This window comes from Erythrolamprus reginae, chromosome 1 (genome assembly GCF_031021105.1).
Source record: "Erythrolamprus reginae isolate rEryReg1 chromosome 1, rEryReg1.hap1, whole genome shotgun sequence".
NCBI classification, from domain to species: Eukaryota; Metazoa; Chordata; class Lepidosauria; order Squamata; family Dipsadidae; genus Erythrolamprus; species Erythrolamprus reginae.
Genome location: NC_091950.1, coordinates 149,082,974 through 149,104,695, shown reverse-complemented (window position 1 = coordinate 149,104,695; position 21,722 = coordinate 149,082,974). Strand labels below are relative to the sequence as shown.

Genomic DNA, 21,722 nt, shown 5'->3' with positions numbered 1-21,722 from the left:
GTTAAGTAAATGCAGCTATTTTTCACCTAGAGAATTCTTGTTTTCTCCCCAATTCGATTAAGTCTTAACTCAACATAAATGATGAATCAACAATGAACAACACATTAACTTACGAACTGCATGTGTTAACATGGTTCCTATTTTAGAACAGGGAGAAAATATCCAAAAATGCTTCTTTCCTTTGCTTATCTTTTTATCCTGGCTCATTCATATCTTAAAAGCAGAAGGCCTGTTACTTGGCCAGCCAAGTTAATAGCTGACTGGACCGAAGAATTGTGGCCTGGAAGGGCCAAAGGTGGAAGTTCAGACCCAAATAGCTAATAAAATGAACAACCAAAGGAAAGGGAGGAGCTAGAAAGAATCTCTCCTGTTGCTAGGTCACTTTTCAGACAGCGGTGCGACATTAAGGGAAAGGAAGAAGTCAGCAGCATGAGCAAAGCCAACAGGGCTTCCCAAAGCATCTTGCCCCTTGCTCAACTAGGGTCCAAATGGCCTCCCTGGCCTATAAGTTGCTTATTGGCTTTGCAGGTGAGTAGAGTTACTAGGAGGTAATCTTCCACTGAAGAAGAAGTCAAACTCTCTTGTGATGGGTAGTGGCAGGTGAGAGATTGTTTCTAATGAATTGAAAAATTGTTTCAGCATGTTGGTTGTCCAGCATTAATCCTGATGTGCATGTGTGTCAGGTTAGTAAGTCAAAATCCACGGGGTGTTATAATTATTAGCTGATCATTATTATTTTAACTGATGAGCTATACTTTGATTTGTTACTCTAGGAGTAGGACAGAAATTATAGGTCTGATTGAAGTTATTGGCCAGCGATTCTGGAATTAGACAAGCTTTCTAGATACACTATGCTGTTTTATTAACAAGGACAGTATTATTATTTATCATTATTATTATTTATTAGATTTGTATGCCGCCCCACTCCGGAGACTCCGGAGACAGTAGCTTTATAAAGGGTGGGTAAGTGCTCTACTCTAGCCCATTGTGATTTTTCCTTCTCTCTAGCATCTCCTGGTCCAGGTGTCTTTTCTCTGCGTGTTTCATTTTATCTTCATTGCCGAACTGGCCAAAGAGCAACTGAAGGCGATTCCATCTTGGGATGGATTTGTAGCACACAATCTCTTTGCTTGTGGCATCTCCACAGTCATTCAGTGTAGTCTGGGTACCAGGTAAGCTGGTTTTAATTCATTCTTCCTCCATATTCCCACAATCTTCCCTAGGGTCCATTTGGTTCATTTATGGTTGAAAGCCAAAGTAATTTGGGCGACAATAGAATAGAATAGAATTTTATTGGCCAAGTGTGATTGGACACACAAGGAATTTGTCTTGGTGCATATGCTCTCAGCGTACATAAAATAAAATATACATTTGTCAAGAATCATGTGGTACGACACTTAATGATTGTCATTGGGGTCAAATAAGCAATGAAGAAGTAATATTAATAAAAATCTTAGGATATAAGCAACAAGTTACAGTCATACAGTCCTAAGTGGGAGGAAAAGGATGATAGGAATGATGAGAAAAACTAGTAGAATAGAAGTGCAGATTTAGTACAAAGTCTGACAGTGTTGAGGGAATTATTTGTTTAGTAGAGTGATGGCGTTCGGAAAAAACCTGTTCTTGTGTCTTGGTGTGCAGTGCTCTGTAGCGACGTTTTGAGGATAGGAGTTGAAACAGTTTGTGTCCAGGATGCGAGGGGGTCAGTAAATATTTTCACCACCCTCTTTTTGACTCATGCTGTATACAGGTCCTCAATGGAGGGCAGGTTGGCAGCAATTGTTTTTTCTGCAGTTCTGATTATCCTCTGAAGCTTGTGTCGGTCCTGTTGGGTTGCAGCACCAAACCAGACAGTTATACAGGTGCAGACGACAGACTCAGTGATTCCTCTGTAGAACTGTGTCAGCAGCTCCTTGGGCAGTTTGAGCTTCAAGAGCTGGCGCAGAAAGAACATTCTTTGTTGTGCTTTTTTGATGATGTTTTTGATGTTAGGTGACCATTTTAGGTCTTGAGATATGTTGAACAATGAGCAAGGAGACTCAGATTGAGGCCTACCTTTAGCCAAGGAATCTCCCAGAGTGATTTGGGGCTAGTGACTACCCAGCTTCAAAAGGTTGCTATTTGAATACAGTTGGAGGAGGGAGGTGTTTAATATTGTCTATGAGGAAAAGCTGCCCATAAGTTTGACAAACGAAGAAAATAAAATAGGCAGTCCACAATGGCAGAGCTACTCAGCACGCTTTCTGTCATCGGAAGCGTCTTGGAGGTTGCTTGCTTGGAGAAAGATTCTGAATTTGGACATGTCGGTCGTCCAAGTGTCTTGATTGGGGTTGAAGAAGGCCATGGAGGAGGCCATCGGGAACGCGTAGGTCGGGCACCCTCGTCGCCACTGTTAAATCAATCAGGAGCCTGGAGACCACGGGCTAATAATCAGCTCTTTATTAGCACAGACAAATAGAACAGCTCAGCTCTCAGTCTCCAACTGAGAGAATGGCTTAAAACCGCGGCTATTTATACTTTTCAGAAAAGCGGGAAACTTTTGACAGTCCATTGAAACTGGCGGCAAGTCTATTTGACTTGCTGCGTCTTACCCAATCAGCGTTCGTTTAACAAAACGGTTTTCAGAGACATAACCACTCACATGGGACGATGTCATGGGAGGCTGAGGAGAAAGGACAATAGGCTGGTTGCTGCATTCTATTCCTTTCAGGTTGTGATGTTTTGTGCTGTTCTTCTGGATTTTTAAAACTTGCAGCTTCCCAAGACTGGGACAGGATGTAATAACAACTGAAGGCCAGCCACTTTGTTTACTCTTCGCCCATCAGCTAGGATACAATTGGCCCCATGATCAAAGGAGATGATCAACACATCCAGTATGGATATATTCTGTACTACTTTTTTTTAAAAAAAATCACCAATAAGACTTACTGAAAAAAACTTCCCTCAGCCTGGGAGATAATTGTAGGCATGCCTCAAGTGTTAAATTTCAGGAAAAGATTGATCAACCAACCTGCCTTCCATTGAGGACCTGTATACTGCACGAGTCAAAAAGAGGGCGGGGAAAATATTTACTGACCCCTTGCATCCTGGACACAAATTGTTTCAACTCGTACCCTCAAAACATCGCTACAGAGCACTGCAAACCAAGACAACTAGACACAAGAACAGTTTTTTCCCCCGAACGCCATTACTCTACTAAACAAATAATTCCCTCAACACTGTCACACTTTCTACTAAATCTGCACTTCTATTCTACTAGTTTTTCTCATCATTCCTATCATCCACTTCCTCCCATGTTGACTGTATGACTGTAACTTGTTGCTTATATCCTAAGATTTTTATTAATATTGCTTCTTCATTGCTTATTTGACCCCTATGACAATCATTAAGTGTTGTACCACATGATTCTTGACAAATGTATATTTTCTTTTATGTACGCTGAGAGCATATGCACCAAGACAAATTCCTTGTGTGTCCAATCACACTTGGCCAATAAAATTCTATTCCATTTTATTCTATCAAGAAGCAGCTCCATATTGATATGTAGCTCCAGATACATTTGGATGATCATGGATTTTCTGGTTCCATTTCAGTCAAACTTTCAGTCAGGATAGTTTATTGAAACTGTTTTGGAGTCTTGATGAATGACCTTCATTAGATGTGGGATAGGAGGAAGAATGGCCTTGTTTATTCTTCTGGGTCTCTTGGAAGCTTGCGGTATCATCAACTATAGCACCTTTTTAGAACCTCTGGTAAAATTGGGGCTTGGAGCTATAATTTTACAGTGGTTCTGATCAGATGTGGGTTCCTCCCAGTTCACACTGGTTCTATAGAGCCGATAGTAAACTGGTGTGACATTATAGAGCCGGCTCTATTAGAAACATAGAAACATAGAAGACTGATGGCAGAAAAAGACCTCATGATCCATCTAGTCTGCCCTTATACTATTTCCTGTATTTTATCTTAGGATGGATATATATTTATCCCAGGCATCTTTAAATTCAGTTACTGTGGATTTACCAACCACGTCTGCTGGAAGTTTGTTCCAAGGATCTACTACTCTTTCAGTGAAATAATATTTTCTCACGTAGCTTTTGATCTTTCCCCCAACTAACTTCAGATTGTGTCCCCTTGTTCTTGTGTTCACTTTCCTATTAAAAACACTTCCCTCCTGGACCTTATTTAACCCTTTAACATATTTAAATGTTTCAATCCTGTCTCCCCTTTTCCTTCTGTCCTCCAGACTATACAGATTGAATTCGTTAAGTCTTTCCTGATACGTTTTATGCTTAAGACCTTCCACCATTCTTGTAGCCCGTCTTCGGACCTGTTCAATTTTATCAATATCTTTTTGTAGGTGAGGTCTCCAGAACTGAACACAGTACTCCAAATGTGGTCTCACCAGCACTCTATATAGCGGGATCATAATCTCCCTCTATTGTTGCCAGTCTGTGGATGCCGCCATCTCTTTTTTGAATTTTTTTTTAAAAAAAATTCAAAAAATGCTGGTTTTTGCTTCTGCTCATGCACAGAAGCTGAGTTTTCGGCACTGTGCATGCGCACCATCTTTTTTTCAGGTTTTTGGTGCTATTTGTGTGTGTGTGTGGGGGGTTTGCTCTGCACATGGCTTGGCCATACAATATGGGAGAAAGCGAACGAGCAGTGAGCTAAATTAGAACCAACCCCTGGTACTAATCCTTCCAGTCAGACTGTGCCCAGAAGGTGGTCCTGAGAAACTATTGTTCAACACAACAAAGGCATATCCTTCTCGCTTTTTTTTGGATAATTGTATTAACAGTTTTAAAAAGGAAGATAAAAGCTAACACTAACTGATAAAAAGAAAGGGGGAAAAAGAGAGACATTAAAGAGAAAGCTAAAAGTCTGCACGAATCCAAGCGACCAGTTAGGTCCCACAGAGTGGGTCTTCTCTGGGTCCCGTCAACTAAACAATGCCGCTTGGCGGGACCCAGGGGAGAGCCTTCTCTGTGGTGGCCCCGGCCCTCTGGAACCAACTCCCCCCAGAGATTAGAATTGCCCCCACCCTCCTTGCCTTTCGTAAGCTACTTAAAACCCACCTCTGCCGTCAGGCATGGGGGAACTGAGATCCTCTTTCCCCCTAGGCCTTTACAATTTTATGCATGGTATGTCTGTATGTATGTTTGGTTTTTATATTAATGGGTTTTCAATGGTTTTTACTATTGGATTATTTTGTATACTGTTTTATTATTGTTGTTAGCCGCCCCGAGTCTCCGGAGAGGGGCGGCATACAAATCCAATAAATAGATAGATAGATAGATAGATAGATAGATAGATAGATAGATAGATAGATAGATAGATAGATAGATAAATAAATATGCAAGGAACAAACAAACTAAAAGAAAAAAAGAAAAAAAATTAAAATGCCCCCTCTCCCAAGTTGCTTTACCTTATATTACCATAATTTTATTTTCCTAGAAGCCTAGGCAGAGTATAGAAGGAAAATTTTGTGAATCTGGAAAACTAACTTTGGAGATGGATAATGAGTCCTCCGTTTAAGTTATCACCAGTCCTTCCAACATATTGCCTTTGTCATCCCTGCAGATTGCCTCTGGTGCAGGGTCCAACTTTTGAATTCCTTATCCCAGCCATGGTACTGATCCAGCAGATGGCTCCTGTTCATCAATCAAAAGAAAACAGTAAGTTATGATCTACACAGTACCCACCACTCCTCCCAAAACATATCATTAGGAACAAGGCATTGTAATGACAATAGCAAAGCTGGCAGGATCCCCTATGCCTATGCTACTTTCTTTGGATTTAGCAAATGTTGTTATATTCAGTGGAAAACAGGTGGTGATGATGGGTGTCTGATGTCATTGTAAATCCATCCTTTAGAAGAACTAATGTAACCATCTCATATTTTATCAGGACAAAATGCACACTTTGCTTTGTCCAATCAGTAGAAAGGCAATCTAAAGCAGTCTTCTGTTTCCAACTGTGCTACATATACGGGTAAAATATCGAAGGTAACAGCTGCCTTTTATCCTTACCTTTTGATACTCTATTTCTATTTGTTTTCCTTTCATAGAAACATAGAAGACTGACGGCAGAAAAAGACCTCATGATCCATCTAGTCTGCCCTTATACTATTTCCTGTATTTTTATCTTAGGATGGATATATGTTTATCCTAGGCATGTTTAAATTCAGTTATTGTGGATTTACCAACCACGTCTGCTGGAAGTTTGTTCCAAGGATCTACTACTCTTTCAGTAAAATAATATTTTTTCATGTTGCTTTTGATCTTTCCCCCAACTAACTTCAGATTGTGTCCCCTTGTTCTTGTGTTCACTTTCTCCTTTTCCTTCCTAAATGATGAAAAAGTCTTAATCAGAGAACTGCAGTTAATATTTTCAGTTCTTGTTTGGGTTCAGATTGTGTTCTATTTGCCCTTAGATTTCCATTATTTCACTTAGCATCTTTTCTCCATTGAATTCTATAGATTTCTTTCACAAGATATTGAATGCTGGGGGTTCCCCCTTTTTCTTAATATTATTTTTATTCTGAGAACCTCATACAAATGTGCATATCCTTCTTTCCCCTTTAGGCACTGAGGCTTCTGAAATATGTGCTGGGCTAGGCTGTGAGAACATAAGAAACCCAATGCAATTATTCCATGAGGTTGGTAGGTTTGATCTGTCAGAGAACAAGGCTGGTTCTAGGATAAATAGCACTCAGATAAGAGTGCCAAACAATAGCACCTGGGCTCAAGAGAGAATTGGAGGACATCAGGGGAGAAATTCTGTTGTGTGAACAGAAATACATTTTATAATACTTTCAGTTTCAGGGCTTTTAGTCTTGGTAATATTATGTATGCATCAGTTGCCTGCTTAGTTTAATGTAGGGCAATTGATGACAAATTACACACTGAAAACCCCCCAGTTGTTAAGCTAGCAGATGGAAATTTATTAATATCCAAATAGCCTGTCAAGTTTAGAGAAGAAATGTAGATCTTTATAACATTGCTTTTAAATAGTTATTAAATTATAACAATAATACTAAAACAAGACACTGTTACATTTGAGATTATACTTTTACATATCTTTAAAATTGATGTGGTTTTCTGGAAGTATACATTATTTTCTGCTATTTAAAAGAGAAGATACAATAATTTAAATTATAACTATAAATTAAATTTGCAACAAACCGGCAGTCTTGGGCAAAGGCCCTGATGGAGCGTGTGTACTGGAGGTGGTGAATGGACTGAAATAAGATCCCACCTCCTCATCATATGCATCTTGCTCCTTTCCTTGCCATCTTTGTTAATGTTTAGATCAATTTTAATGTTAATAGCTATTGCTTTTGTGTTTAATTGTGTTGCTTTTATTTGATTGTAAGATGCCTGGAGTTCCCTATAGGTGAGATGGGCAGAAAAAAATAAATTAAAATAAAATAAAATAAAATAAAATAAAATAAAATAAAATAAAATAAAATAAAATAAAATAAAATAAAATAAAATAAAATAAAATAAAATAAAATAAAATAAAATAAAATAAAATAAAATAAAATAAAATAAAATAAAATAAAATAAAATAAAATAAAATAAAATAAAATAAAATAAAATAAAATAAAATAAAATAAAATAAAATAAAATAAAATAAAATAAAATAAAATAAAATAAAATAAAATAATACCAATCATTTGATTATTGCTAAAACCACATCACAGTTCTAATGCACTGAATAGAGTGAACTATGATCCATGAAAGATTATGAAATAATACACTGTTCTGTACTCTGGAGACTTCAGAGAAGTTTCCTGAAGCCCCGGAGTGCAAAAATAGCCTAACGGGCAAACTGGAAGATTGGAAAAACTGACTTCCGGTTTGCCTGTTGGTCTGTTTTTTCACCGTTCCAGGCTTCAGTGAGGCCTATGCGCATGTGCGGGAGCGGGTGGAGGGGGTTATATGGATGCGTAGAGGGAAGCATGGGAGTCAGTAGACATGTGGGGGGAGGAAATGGGTGTGGACATGAGTATATGCCTAGTACATGCAAACACATACTCTTTTGGCCTGCAAACCAAAAAAAGGTTCGCCATCACTGGCCTAGACATTCGCTTGCCAAATTGGTAGGTTGTCTGAGTGCTCACCACCCCCGGTTAATATACACTTGTCAAAAAAATAAAGGGAATACTTAAACAACAGAATATAACTCCAAATAAATCAAACCTCTGTGAAATCAAACTGTCCACTTAGGAAGTAACACTGACTGATAATCAATTTCACATGCTGTTGTGCACATTCAACTTTGTACAGAACAAAGTATTCAATGAGAGTATTTCATTCATTCAGATCTAGGATGTATTCTTTGAGTGTTCCCTTTATTTTTTGAGTATTTCGTCTGCATGAAATAGAAAGATGGAGCAGTAATCATGAGAAGGCATTGCTATAGTTCCCTCACCCACCCCCTAATGGGTTAGGATAAATGTAACTGGCCAAAAACCACTCTGTGAAGTTCAGTGTTAGTGGAGTCCTAAACCAGCATTCTAACTCTGCTTCCCCAATCTGAGCATTCTCCCAGAAATGCACCAGATAGTATGACCATTACTGAGAATTTTGGGAGCTGAAATTCACACATCTGGACCGATCACGTTGGGAAGGGTTACTGTGCTCTTATATTGCTCTGGCTTTTCTGCAGTCATAAATCCTATAGTTTTAATAATATTTCCTCTCTCTCTCTCCCCCCCCCCCCCAGATCACTGGTGCAGTAGTAGTCTCTGGTGTAATACAGATGCTGTTGGGAGTGACTGGCGTCTGTGGATGGATTGTCCACCATTGTGGCCCCATGGTCCTGGCCCCAAGCCTTTCTGTTATTGGACTTTCAGCTTACAAGCCTGCTGCTCTTCTCTGTTCTGAGAACTGGATAATCGCTGTGCTGTAGGTTCTTCAACACCCTTTTTCTCTAACTCTTTTCAGAAAACCAGCCAAATATCAGATACCTTTTCCAACCGTTATGTGGTAACCAGAGGTTCTCTGAGAAGTGGCACGAGTATTCCAGCTGATTGGTTTCCCTCAGCAGAAAGCTGTAAGAGGGCTTCTTAATGCTGAAACTGAAATCCAGATGTTCTTAAAACACAATAATAATAATAATAATAATAATAATAATAATAATTTATTGGATTTGTACGCCGCCCCTCTCCGAAGACTCGGGGTGGCTCACAAGAGTAATAAAAACAGTATACAATGGAACAAATCTAATAATAAAAATTATATAAAAACCCCCAACTGTTAAAAACCATACAACACATACATACCAAACATAAAATATAAGAAAGTCTGGGGGAGATGTCTTAGTTCCCCCATGCCTGGCGATATAGGTGGGTCTTGAGTAACTTGCGAAAGACAAGGAGGGTGGGGGCTGTTCTAATCTCCGGGGGGAGTTAATTCCAGAGGGCCGGGGCCACCACAGAGAAGGCTCTTCCCCTGGGACCCGCCAAACGACATTGTTTGGTTGATGGGATCTGGAGAAGGCCAACTCTGTGGGACCTTATCGGCCGCTGGGATTTGTGCGGTAGAAGGTGGTTCCAGAGGTATTCTGGTCCAATGCCATGAAGGGCTTTAAAGGTCATTACCAACACTTTGAATTGTGACTGGAAACCAATCAGCAGCCAGTGCAATATATTTCTAATTTTTAAATATTCCTCTATGAAATTTTTAATTCCACAAAACTTTTTGTGAGGTAATGGCTGACCTTAGAAGTTTAAAACTTGGATTTTCCTTCTACTAATAAAAGCAGAATTTAAACATATGCCATTATTCTCACATTTACTTTTAAATGCAAAATGCAAGATGTGCAAAAGTCCATATTCTTGACTCTTTTTGTGTGGTTGGCATTTCTCTAATACAGTGTTTCCCAAACTTGGCAGCTTGAAGATATCTGGACTTCAACTCCCAGAATTCCCCAGCCAGCGAATGCTGGCTGGGGAATTCTGGGAGTTGAAGTCCAGATATCTTCAAGTTGCCAAGGTTGGGAAACACTGCTCTATTAAACGTATTGCCTCTAATACCAGAATAGGGATTTTAAATATACATACCTTAATATCAGAGTGGGCTTCACATAATTTACCCATAAAGCAGATCTGTGTAAGACCAAGTTCCCTCTTCCTTTGGCAGCATATTACAGAATCCCACCTACCCTACCATCTTTTTCAGGCTTGTGTTGCTGTGTATTTTGATATCCCAACATCTGGCTTCTTTCCGACTGCCTCACTGCCAGTGGAGCCAAACCAAAGGACTTTCTGTAACATTTGAGGATCCAGCCCTCCACATGTTTTCGGTACCAATTCATGAGTTATTATTTAAAAGTTAACAATCAAACATCAGGGCGATAAAACAAATGAATGAAGGTGATATCTTGGAGATCAAGACCCTCAATATAGAAATACATTTCACTCTCCTGTCTGATTTCAGAATGTGGGTTTTCAAGGATAGCAGGATTGGGACTATTTAAAAAAAATTTTGTGTGTGTATTTATTTATTTATTTATTATTTACTTATTTACTTATTTACTTATTTATTTACTTATTTACTTATTTACTTATTTACTTATTTACTTATTTACTTATTTACTTATTTACTTATTTACTTATTTACTTATTTACTTATTTACTTATTTACTTATTTACTTATTTACTTATTTACTTATTTACTTATTTATTTACTTACCGGTATTTACTTATTTACTTATTTACTTATTTACTTATTTATTAGATTTGTATGCCGCCCCCTCCGTAGACTCGGGCGGCTGACAACAGCAATAGAACAATTCATAACAAATCTAATAATTTAAAAACATTTAAAAAACCCCATTATTAATCAGACATACAGTACATACAAACATACCATACATAAATTGTATAGGCCCGGGGGAGATATCTCAATTCCCCCATGCCTAGCGGCAAAGGTGGGTTTTAAGGAGTTTACAGAAGGCAAGGAGGGTGGGGGCAGTTCTAATCTCCGGGGGGAGCTGGTTCCAGAGAGTCGGGGCCACCACAGAGAAGGCTCTTCCCCTGGGACCCGCCAAACGACATTGTTTAGTCGATGGGACCCGGAGATGGCCAAATCTGTGGGACCTAATCGGTCGGTGGGATTCGTGCGGCAGAAGGCGGTTAAGTGTTAATACCACTTTATAAGGCCTTGGTAAGGCCACCCTTGGAATTCAGTTTTGGTCGCCACGATGCAAAAATGATGTTGAGACTCTAGCAAAAGTGCAGAGAAGAGGGACAAAAATGATTAAGAGACTATAGGCTAAAACATATGAAGAACGGTTGTAGGAACTGGGCATGGCTAGTTTAATGAAAAGAAGGACTAGGGGAGACATGATACTAGTATTCCAATATCTCAGGGGTTGCCACAAAGAAGAGGGAGTCAAACTATTCTCCAAAGCACCAGAGGGTAGAAAAAGAAGCAATGGGTGGAAACGAATCAAGGAGAGAAGCAACTTAGAACTAAGGAGAAATTTCCTGAGAGTTAGAACAATTAATCAGTGGAACAGTTTGCCTCCCGAAGTTGTGAATGCTCAAACACTGGAAGTTTTAAAGAAGATGTTGGATAACCATTTGTCTGAAGTTGTGTAGAATTTCCTGCCTAAGCAGGAGGTTGGACTAGAAGATCTCCAAGGTCCCTTCCAACTCTGTTGTTATGATCAACCTCCGGAGTGGTTTCCGTTAGAGCAGTGTTTCCCAACCTTGGCAACTTAAAGATATTTGGACTTCAACTCCCAGAATTCCCCAGCCAGCGAATGCTGGCTGGGGGATTCTGGGAGTTGAAGTCCAGATATCTTCAAGTTGCCAAGGTTGGGAAACACTGCGTTAGAGCATCCCATCAGAGTATGCTATGTTAAAGATGGGTGGATGGTGCCTACTTACCAGATGGGGGAGAGAAAATTGAAGACTCAGCCTCTGTGTTGAGAAGGATTCTTCCCACGTCCACTCTATATTTGCTGCAGGTTCTGCTGCCCTTCTGTAGCATCTGGGTTATCTGTGGGATTCTTAGACCTGTTGCAATCCCTTGGCACAGCTTGCATCCTTCCGTACAACATCTTAACCTCAGCAACAGCACTCTGCAGTCCCCGTGGTTCAAGATACCTTACCCAGGTTAGTGAGTTGGCCACGCCAGACTCGGCTTTTCCCTTGTGCTAATCTTTATTTATTTATTTGTTTATTGGATTTGTATGCCGCCCCTCTCCGCAGACTCGGGGCGGCTAACAACAATGATAAAAAACAACATGTAACAATCCAATTTAATAAAACAACTAAAAACCCTTATTATAAAAACCAAACATACACACAAACATACCATACATAACTTGCAATGGCCTAGGGGAAGGAATATCCTAACTCCCCCATGCCTGGTGACAAAGGTGGGTCTTGAGTAATTTGCGAAAGACAAGGAGGGTGGAGGCCGTTCTAATCTCTGGGGGGAGTTGATTCCAGAGGGCTGGGGCCGCCACACAGAAGGCTCTTCCCCTGGGGCCCGCCAAACAACATTCTGATTCCAATCCTTTTCTCTATACCAGGTGAGCAGGGCTGGCCGGTGCTTAGCACCCATGCAATTGGTATCGGTGCTGCCATGGGAGTTACTGCAAGTGTGAACTCCATAGGCTGCTACCTGCTGTGCAGCAAAGCCCTAAAGAATCCACCCCCACTGCGGCATTCATGTAACAGAGGACTCTGTGCTGAGGGTCTTGGCAGTCTCCTATCCGCTTTGCTGGGAAGCATGTCTGGAACTGCCTCCAGTATGTCCAACGCCTGTGCCAGCAGCCTGACTCAGGTACCAGTATGGGTTGGGGGTATGGGATTGCACAAGCGCACCATTTTGTCTACTGTTCCTGTCTTATTTCCTAATTTACCTGTACCTACTTTGCTAATGTTTATGTTTATACCAATATCTACTATCTTGTACATGTTTGATAATGCGGAGATCTCGCATGAAAATCAGTGCCCTTTAAGAATGGGAACATCCGCCCAGTTTTAAAAATAGACTACAAAGTTCTTCATTTGTGTATGGAGATATAGTGGCTAGGTTCATACAATAAGCTAAGCCTTAATACAGTTCACCTTTTGTGTCTTAGAATGTTTTAAAATTCCATAGTTTTGTGGTTCTTGGTAAATGTTGTGTGAACCCGCCCAGGTGAAATATACACTGCTCACAAAAAATAAAGGGAACACTCAAATAACACATCCTAGATCTGAACGAATGAAATATTCTCATTGAATATTTCATTTACACATTATTCCATTTTGCACAACAGCATGTGAAATTTATTGTCAATCAGTGTTGTTTCCTAGGCGGACAGTTTGATTTCGCAGAAGTTTGATTTACTTGGAGTTATATTCTATTGTTTAAGTATTCCCTTTATTTTTTTTAGCAGTGTATTTATTTCTTGATTTGATTTGATTTGATTTGATTTGTATACCGCCCCTCTCCATAGACTCGGAGCGGCTAACAACAATAATAAAAACAGCATATGACAAATCTAATATTTAAAATAACTAAAAAAAAACTTATTAAAAACCAAACAAGCACACACACAAACATACCATGTATAAATTGTATAGGCCTAGGGGGAAAGAATATCTCAGTTCCCCCATGCCTGACGACAGAGGTGGGTTTTAAGGAGCTTACGAAAGGCGAGGAGGGTGGGGGCAATTCTGATCTCTGGGGGGAGTTGGTTCCAGAGGGTTGGGGCTGCCACAGAGAAGGCTTTTCCCCTGGGTCCCACCAATCGACATTGTTTTGTCGATGGGATCCGGAGAAGGCTAACTCTGTGGGAAATAACTGTTCGCTATTTTTTAACTATTGGATTTGTGCTGTTTTGCTGTTGTGAGCCGCTCCGAGTCTCTGGAGAGGGGTGGCATACAAATCTAATTAATAATAATGATAATGATAATGATAATGATAATGATAATGATAATGATAATGATAATGATAATGATAATGATAATGATAATGATAATGATAATGATAATGATAATGATAATGATAATAATAATAATAATAATAATAATAATAATAAAATAGCCATGTCTAAATATCTTATGTGAACATAGACAGCTGGATAATGACTCCAAATTTTTATATTTTTCTCCTAAGAACAGATGTAGTAATTTATTCTTTCGGTTTATTTCAACTTGGGCTTGCCATGTTCATTGAGCTGTACCTTACTGAAAGTAACTGTATTTTATCAAATTATGATACTACAGTTATAATCTATTTTTCCTTTGGAAATTCAAGAGTAGTAGATCCTTGGAACAAACTTCCAAGAGACATGGTTGGTAAATCCACAGTAACTAAATTTAAACATGCCTGGGATAAACATATATCCATCGTAAGATAAAATACAGGAAATAGTATAAGGGCAGACTACATGGACCATGAGGTCTTTTTCTGCCGTCAGTCTTCTATGTTTCTAAGTGGAATCTCTCTCAAGTTTTTAACTTCACAATAACAAGGAAAAGAATGATTGAATTAATTATGGGATTTTCACAATTTGAGCTCCAGAAGGAAGAACATCTGAGCCCATCCAGATATTTGGGGGGTGGGGGGGTGGGAAATGCCACAGAAATACACATAGTCCTCAACTTACGACCACCATTGAGACTAAAACTTATGTTGCTAAATGAGAAATTAGTTAGGTAAGTTTTGCCCCATTTTATGACTTTTTGCCACATTTGTTGAGTAAATCCCTGCAGTTGTTAAATTAGTAACATGGTTGTTAAATGAATCAAGCTTCCCCATTGCCTTTGCTTGTGAGAAGGTTGCAAAAAGTGATCACATGACCCTGGGACACTGCATCCGTCATAAATATGAATCATCTGCCTAGTAAATCATCTGAATGTAAATCACATAATGATAGCGATGCTGAATTGGTCATAAGTTATGAAAAATGATCATTAGTCACTTTTTACAGTGCCATTGTAACTTTGAACAGTCACTAAATTAACTGTTGTAAGTTGAGTAAGACTAAGAGTCCCATACAGTATGACCCGTGCTGAAACATCTGTTTCCAAACAAACATATCACATATCTGAAGGGATTTCCCCCCCTGTTTGCTTCATTTAATAGAGCACTTTTACTCTCAGCTTCAATTTAGTTTAATGGCATGTAGAGAGATCTGTGAGGTAACATCCATGAGGCCAACGTAGGTAGGAGATGACCTTTCATTCTGTTTTCCATCTTCAGGCGACCTCGTATCGCTCAGTGTGGATTGGGGCATTGGCATGCATAGTGTTGGGCCTCTCTCCCCGCCTCATGGGATTTCTTACCACCATCCCTCTTGGAATTCATGGTAATAAATGCTTTCAGCATATTTCCCTGGGTATAGATTGAGGGTAATCTGGGCCACTATCTGCTTACTCTCATCAGTAAGGTAAATTGGTCCTGCCTCTTTTTTGAACTGAACATGAGAAAATATTATTTTACTGAACATGAGAAAATATTATTGAACTGAACATAAGAAAATATTATTTTACTGAACATGAGAAAATATTATTGAACTGAACATGAGAAAATATTATTTTACTGAAAGAGTAGTAGATCCTTGGAACAAACTTCCAGCAGACGTGGTTGGTAAATCCACAGTAACTGAATTTAAACATGCCTGGGATAAACATATATCCATCCTAAGATAAAATACAGAAAACAGTATAAGGGCAGACTAGATGGATCATGAGGTCTTTTTCTGCCGTCAGTCTTCTATGTTTCTATGAATGGAATATTTTATTTGGCCAAGGCATTTGTCTCCAATGCAGAAACTCTCAGTGTACATGCAAAGCAACAGAATAATTATAGTCACAATAATAATAATAATAATAATAATAATAATAATAATAATAATAATCTTTTTATTATTATTGCTGTTGCTGTCATTGTTATTATTATTATTATTATTATTAGTAGTAGTAGTAGTAGTAGTTGTAGTAGCATTAACATAATAATAATAATAGTAATAATAATAATAATAATAATAATGACAATGACAACAACAGCAATAATAATAAACCAATAAGACGGGAAAATATTATTATTATTATTATTATTATTATTATTATTATTATTATTGTGACTATAATTATTCTGTTGCTTTGCATGTTATTATTATTATTATTAGTAGTAGCAGCATTAACATAATAATAATAATAATAATAATAATGACAACAACGACAGCAATAATAATAAACCAATAAGAGGGGGGAAAGATAATAAGAAAGATCAATAATAATGCTACAGCCATAGTACCTTGGTAAATATACATCGACATTACAGAGCACTGGGAGAATTAGGTATTCAGCAGAGTATGTATGTATGTATGTAATTTAATTTATTGTATTTATATGCCGCTCACTCCAAAATGGACTCAGAGCGGCTAACAGCAGAAATAAATACAACAACAATAAAAACAGTTAAAATATAATAATAAAATCAACAATACACTAAACCAGTAATGTTATAAAAAACCCATACATACTTGCAATTAACCTAATTCCAGGCCTGTCAGAAAAGCCAGGTCTTAACGGCTTTCTGGAAGACCAGTAGAGTGGAGATAGTGTGGATCTCTGTGGGCAGTTGATTCCAAAGGGTTGGAGCCACTACAGAGAAGGCTCTTCCCCAATGCCCCGCCAACCAACATTGTTTGGTGGACAGGACTTGGAAAAGGCCGACTCTGTGGTCCTTTACTGGCTGCACCAAGGTATGAGGAAGGAGGTGGTCCCGAGTGATGGCATGAGGGGAAAAAATTGTCCCAGTTGTTATGGCCTGCAATGTCCTGAACTACCGTCCCAAGGGGGGGAGTTGAAAGAGTTTAGGTCCAGGGTGTGAGGGGTCTGCAGATATCTTCTCAGCCTTCCTTCTGACCTTCAAAATATGCAGGTCTTCTATAGAAGGCAGGCTGATTGTGATTGTTATTTCTGCAGTCTTAACTATCAGTTGGGAGTCTATACCTGTTTTGCTTGGTTGCTGTACCTAAATCAAAAATTTTTTTTTTAAAAAAACCACATAATTTTGAAACTTTATTTCTGGAGACAGGGACTCTGCATGGTCATTTTTAGCAATGCTCAATTCCCAGAAAACAGCAGGCTGCATTCCCTGATCATGGGTACTTCCTGACAATTTTTAAAACTCACTGTCTTATTTATGGGATAAAAATATTATTACTGATTTCCATTTGTAACTCTATTTGCAGCAGCCATTAGAATTTGTCCATTTTTGTTTTTTCTTACCATAAAAAGATCTGTTAAGCAGGAAAAGTTGGAAAAGCAGAATGCCTGTTGGTTGGTAGCATCAGGAAATGGTCATCTAAAATTACCTTTTATTCTGCTACTCTGTCCCAACATCAAATGAATTCTGTCCTGCTTTTTCATTCACCGGGCATCTTTGATCGCCAATGCTGTCTTTAGGAGGAGTGCTTTGCGTAACATACAGTGTAGCTGTGGGCACCGGTGTCTCCTACTTCCAATACACAGATATTGATTCGGGCAGGAATATCTTCATTGTGGGCTTCACCATGTTCATGGGACTTCTGGTTCCAAAGTGGCTGTTTGGAGCACCTGGATCCCTTACCACAGGTACTGGCTGGGTGTGGAGTGGGGTGAGGTTTTCTGCATGCTCAGAGCTATAAGTATAGCAAGACAAATGAAAAAGGAATGAATTTTTTTTAGCCAGATGTTTTATTTTAATGACTTGTTTCATTCCCAAACAGCAAATCTACTTCTAATCCTGGCCTATAATAAGAGTTATAACCCAAATGCCTGGACAGCCCATTTAAACTCTGCCTGTGTTAATACATTCTGAAATTACCAGTAATTCTTTCCAGTTGTAATAATGAGATAACTTAGAACCTTCAAACAATTAAGTGTCCCTTGATCCAGGTTGCTGAATTAAGCTACAGTGGTACCTCTATTTACGAACTTAATTTGTTCTGTGACCAGGTTCTTGTAGACAAATTTGCAAGAAGAAGCAATTTTTCCCATAGGAATCAATGTAAAAGCAAATAATGTGTGCGATTGGGGAAACCACAGGGAGAGTGGAGACCCTGTTTCCTCCCAGGAGATTCCTAGAGATGTCCCATGGAGGCTTCTCCCCACCTTTTCCGGCCCTGTTTCCTCCCAGGAAATTTCTAGAAAGGCCCCACAGAGGCTTCTCCCTGCCTTTTCCGGTTACAGTTTCGGAGGCTCAGGTTTGTAAGTGGAAAATGGTTCTTGAGAAGAGGCAAAAAAATATTGAACACCTGATTCTTATCTAGAAAATTTCCTAAGTAGAGGCGTTTGTAAGTAGAGGTACCACTGTATATTGAAATTAAAGAGAAACAGAAATAAATGATTTTAGATAAATTGTTCAAGAAGTTATCTTTTCCCGAGTCTTCGGAGAGGGGCGGCATACAAATCTAAGTAATAAATAAATAAATAAATAAATAAATAAATAAATCTTTTCCCATATGAAGCTTCCTAAGTGTGAAGATGTACAGATAGGGTTTTTATTTGTGTTATCACTCATTCTGTATCAGGAAGATTTAGATCTTCCTGGTTGTGGGATTATTATTTAGCAATTCCCTTTCAAATGCAATTGATAGGCAAAAGCTCTATTTCAGTAAATATCTTTTTATTTTGCCACTTCTATTTTTAATTATTTTTTTTATTTTTTGTTTTTTTTATTGTTGTGAGCCGCCCCGAGTTTGCGGAGAGAGGCGGCATATAAATCCAATAAATCTAATCTAATCTAATCTAATCCTTTCCTTGTGGATTAAATTAGATCAGCGTGGGAAATGTTACAAATAAAACATCAGGACATGACATTGTTAAATTAATAATGATGCTCTTTCTACAGGCTATGTCCCATTGGATCTCTTTCTGCTTTCTTTGTTGATGGTTCCTTCTTTTATAACTGGATTCCTATCCTTCTTCTTAGAAAACACAGTCTCAGGTGAGGAGACAGATCTACTTATTCTGATGAGTTATTGAGACAGGTCTTCTACAGTTAATTATTTATAATTTAATGTTATTGCCAGAGGACAATAACTGCTGCATTTACAAATATTTATATTTATGACTATTTTGGTGATAGCTTTGGCTTAGTCACATTGCTGAAAATTCTTTGTATAACTCTTACTTTTAAATTTCTGATTGGTATTTTGATTGTTATTCCAAAGGGATGGGACATAATTATGTTGCATCTAGTGAACAGAAGTATACCGTACTTATCTACACTGTAACATATACTATCGAGTCACCTTTTAAAAAATATCTCCTAAAATGTTAGCAAGGTCTTATTATTAAATAAGCAAGTCAAAACAGTCAAAAGGCAGCAAGTAAAAACATTTTAAAACAAATTTTAATACGTTTGATTCTTAGCTGCTTATAGCCTTCTTTTATCTACTTAGTATAACACTTATACAGTTTAAACATTGCAAACTGCTTTGAGGGCCAAAACATGCACTTTATATTATTTTACAAACAATGAAAAGGATGTGGAACCATAATACCTAAAGATAAAATTTCCTCATAATTACAACCCATATTTATGGATATTTTGAATTGATATGATTCCTCCCCCCCCCCCCCCAAGGTACTCTGCAAGAGCGTGGACTACTCAACCCTTTGTCAACAAGAAATCTAGAAACTGGAAGCAATTCGCTTCAACACAAAAAGGAAGAGGATTCTGCACAAAGATGTAAACTACCTTTAAACCCACAAAGGCATTTGCCCCCATCGTGGTGTAAAGGGTTTCCTTTCTGTCTTCTCTGTCCCCTTGAGAAAAGTGAACAGGAAACTATGAATCATTATCCGTTATCCAAAGAACTGCACCATTTAGATGAAGAAACCACAGATCTACTGGTGAAAAGCGAAACAGTGAAACTGGAATCAGAAATAAAGCTGGAAACAGAGAAGGATTTTAAAATCATGCAAGGGAATTTGGAGAATCATAATCATGGTAGATCAATGGTTCATGAGGTGATTCCTCTCTGTTGATTTAAAAAGAACCCTTTTTCCTATAAAATATTCTACAAAGACTATATAAATTACTTTGAAATTTCAAACATTTTGTGTGCTAAGTACCTTGGAGACAAAAATAAGCTGACAATCTTTGTTAAAACATGTATTTTAAGTTTTTTTTTCTTTTAGCATTTCTTTACCTGGGATATTGTTTGTTTATTTCTATCTCAACTTCCATTAAGAAATTTTATTTTTCTGCTTGAGTGAATAGTTACGCAATACTAAAGTGGACAGTGTGCAAACCTAGACCAGAATTCTGAGCCTAATTATATTACAGTGCTTGTATTGGATAATTAATCTGATGATGGGTTTTTTTTGTACTTCTCTTTCATTAAAGATCTGAATCTTTAATTGTTCAATGAAAACCTTTATTTATCACTCAGATTGCCCTGTATCTAGAACAGAGGTATTCCTCCCAGTATTGTCAGGTTATATTACAATCATGTTTGCTGATTTAGGCTGAAATTGACTCAAACTCCAATAATCCTGAAGGCCTTACACACTGCAATTATGTATATTGGGTTTTAAAATAAAAATGTAATTATTTATTTTACATATCGAAAACATAGCATCACGAACAATAGGACTACCAGATCTCAGTTTCAAAAATCTGAACTATTGTCAGCATAGTTCCCTCTAAGCTGAGCAGTGAGCAATCGCTCACTTAAAAATCATCATCAACTCAGAGTTTTCCAAACCTGCCCAGAAGCCGAGAGGGAAAGAGTGAGAGGGAAGGAGAGAGAGAGGAAGAGAGAGAAACAGATAGAAAAAAGAGAGGAAGGAAAAGAAAAAGAAAAAGAATGGGAGTAAGGAAGAGAGAAAGAAAATCAAAATCTAGTTTGAAACTAGCTCAACTATTTAAGTGGCATTTTGATATTGATAGAGTTGCCCTATTATGAGCTCACTGTTATAGACACACAGCACAGTATTTTATTTTGAAATTCTCTGAGGCAAAACAGGGTGGGTTTTTTGTTTGTTTGTTTGTTTGTTTGTTTATTTATTTATTTATTTATTATTTCTGTGCCGCCCAGTCCCAAAGGGACTGCCGCTCAGACACTATACTTTTCCGCCCCCCCCCCCCAAAAAAATTAGAGGGAACACTGATTGTCAGTAAGAAGTTGCCTAAATTTTCCAACCACAAACAGGCAATACAACTTAACAGAGAAGGAAGGATTTACAGTATGCTAATGTAGTGACAATTTCATTTTGGGGGCATTTTCTAAGGGCTTGGAACATTTGGCTTTGACCATTTTTTTCAAAAGTCACTCTTTAAGATCCTTTTTATCAACCACTCAAGTTCATGGATTAATATCAGAAAGAATATTTGTAATAGATTTAGATAGTAAAGTTGAGGTAGACAACGATTTGGTTGTTATTTATTCTGCTTTATTTTGCTCTTTGAAATGAGTAGCACATTACAGCAAGCAGCTAAAAGCTAAAACAGTGGTTCTCAACCTGGGAGTCAGGACCCCTTTGGGGATTGAATGACCATTTCACAGAGGTCGCCTAAGCCCATGGGAAAAGACAAATTTCCCATGGTGTTAGGAACTAAAGCTTCTGGAGCCTTGGAACATATTTTTACAATCTAACCAATCAGGCGTTTACAGTGGGGGTATCTTTCTGACCTTCCTACCAATCAGCTTAAAGCTCTGTTGGGAGAATTGGCTGTAGACTTATGGTTGGGGGTCACCACAACATG

The 21,722-nt window shown here is 38.2% G+C and overlaps 1 protein-coding gene across 2 annotated transcripts; it reads left to right on the top strand.

The window, feature by feature from the left end:
• The first annotated feature begins 358 nt into the window (after window positions 1–358).
• On the top strand, window positions 359–20,374 carry SLC23A3 (solute carrier family 23 member 3). 2 transcript variants are annotated; one of them, XM_070729151.1, is made up of 12 exons: window positions 359–528; window positions 1,009–1,172; window positions 5,581–5,675; window positions 6,585–6,658; window positions 8,731–8,912; window positions 10,188–10,311; window positions 11,983–12,130; window positions 12,553–12,806; window positions 15,219–15,324; window positions 17,432–17,599; window positions 18,858–18,953; window positions 19,596–20,374. In XM_070729151.1, the coding sequence occupies exons 1-12, from the start codon at window positions 430–432 to the stop codon at window positions 19,997–19,999; spliced, it is 1,914 nt and encodes a 637-aa protein (XP_070585252.1). In that variant the 5' UTR covers window positions 359–429; the 3' UTR covers window positions 20,000–20,374. The 2 variants fall into 2 exon arrangements, with proteins under 2 accessions (XP_070585252.1, XP_070585243.1); XM_070729142.1 differs by lacking the exon at window positions 1,009–1,172 and having other exon boundaries at window positions 462–528.
• Window positions 20,375–21,722: the final 1,348 nt, after the last annotated feature.

What these genes read in the sequence shown, in the direction of transcription:
- SLC23A3 (XM_070729151.1), top strand. Translation starts at nt 430, where the DNA reads ATGAGCAAAGCCAACAGGGCTTCCCAAAGCATCTTGCCCCTTGCTCAA. An exon ending in CAGCCCTCCACATGTTTTCG is followed by an intron (nt 10,312 to 11,982) that starts GTACCAATTCAT and finishes TATTTGCTGCAG; the next exon opens with GTTCTGCTGCCCTTCTGTAG. An exon ending in ACCTGGATCCCTTACCACAG is followed by an intron (nt 17,600 to 18,857) that starts GTACTGGCTGGG and finishes CTCTTTCTACAG; the next exon opens with GCTATGTCCCATTGGATCTC.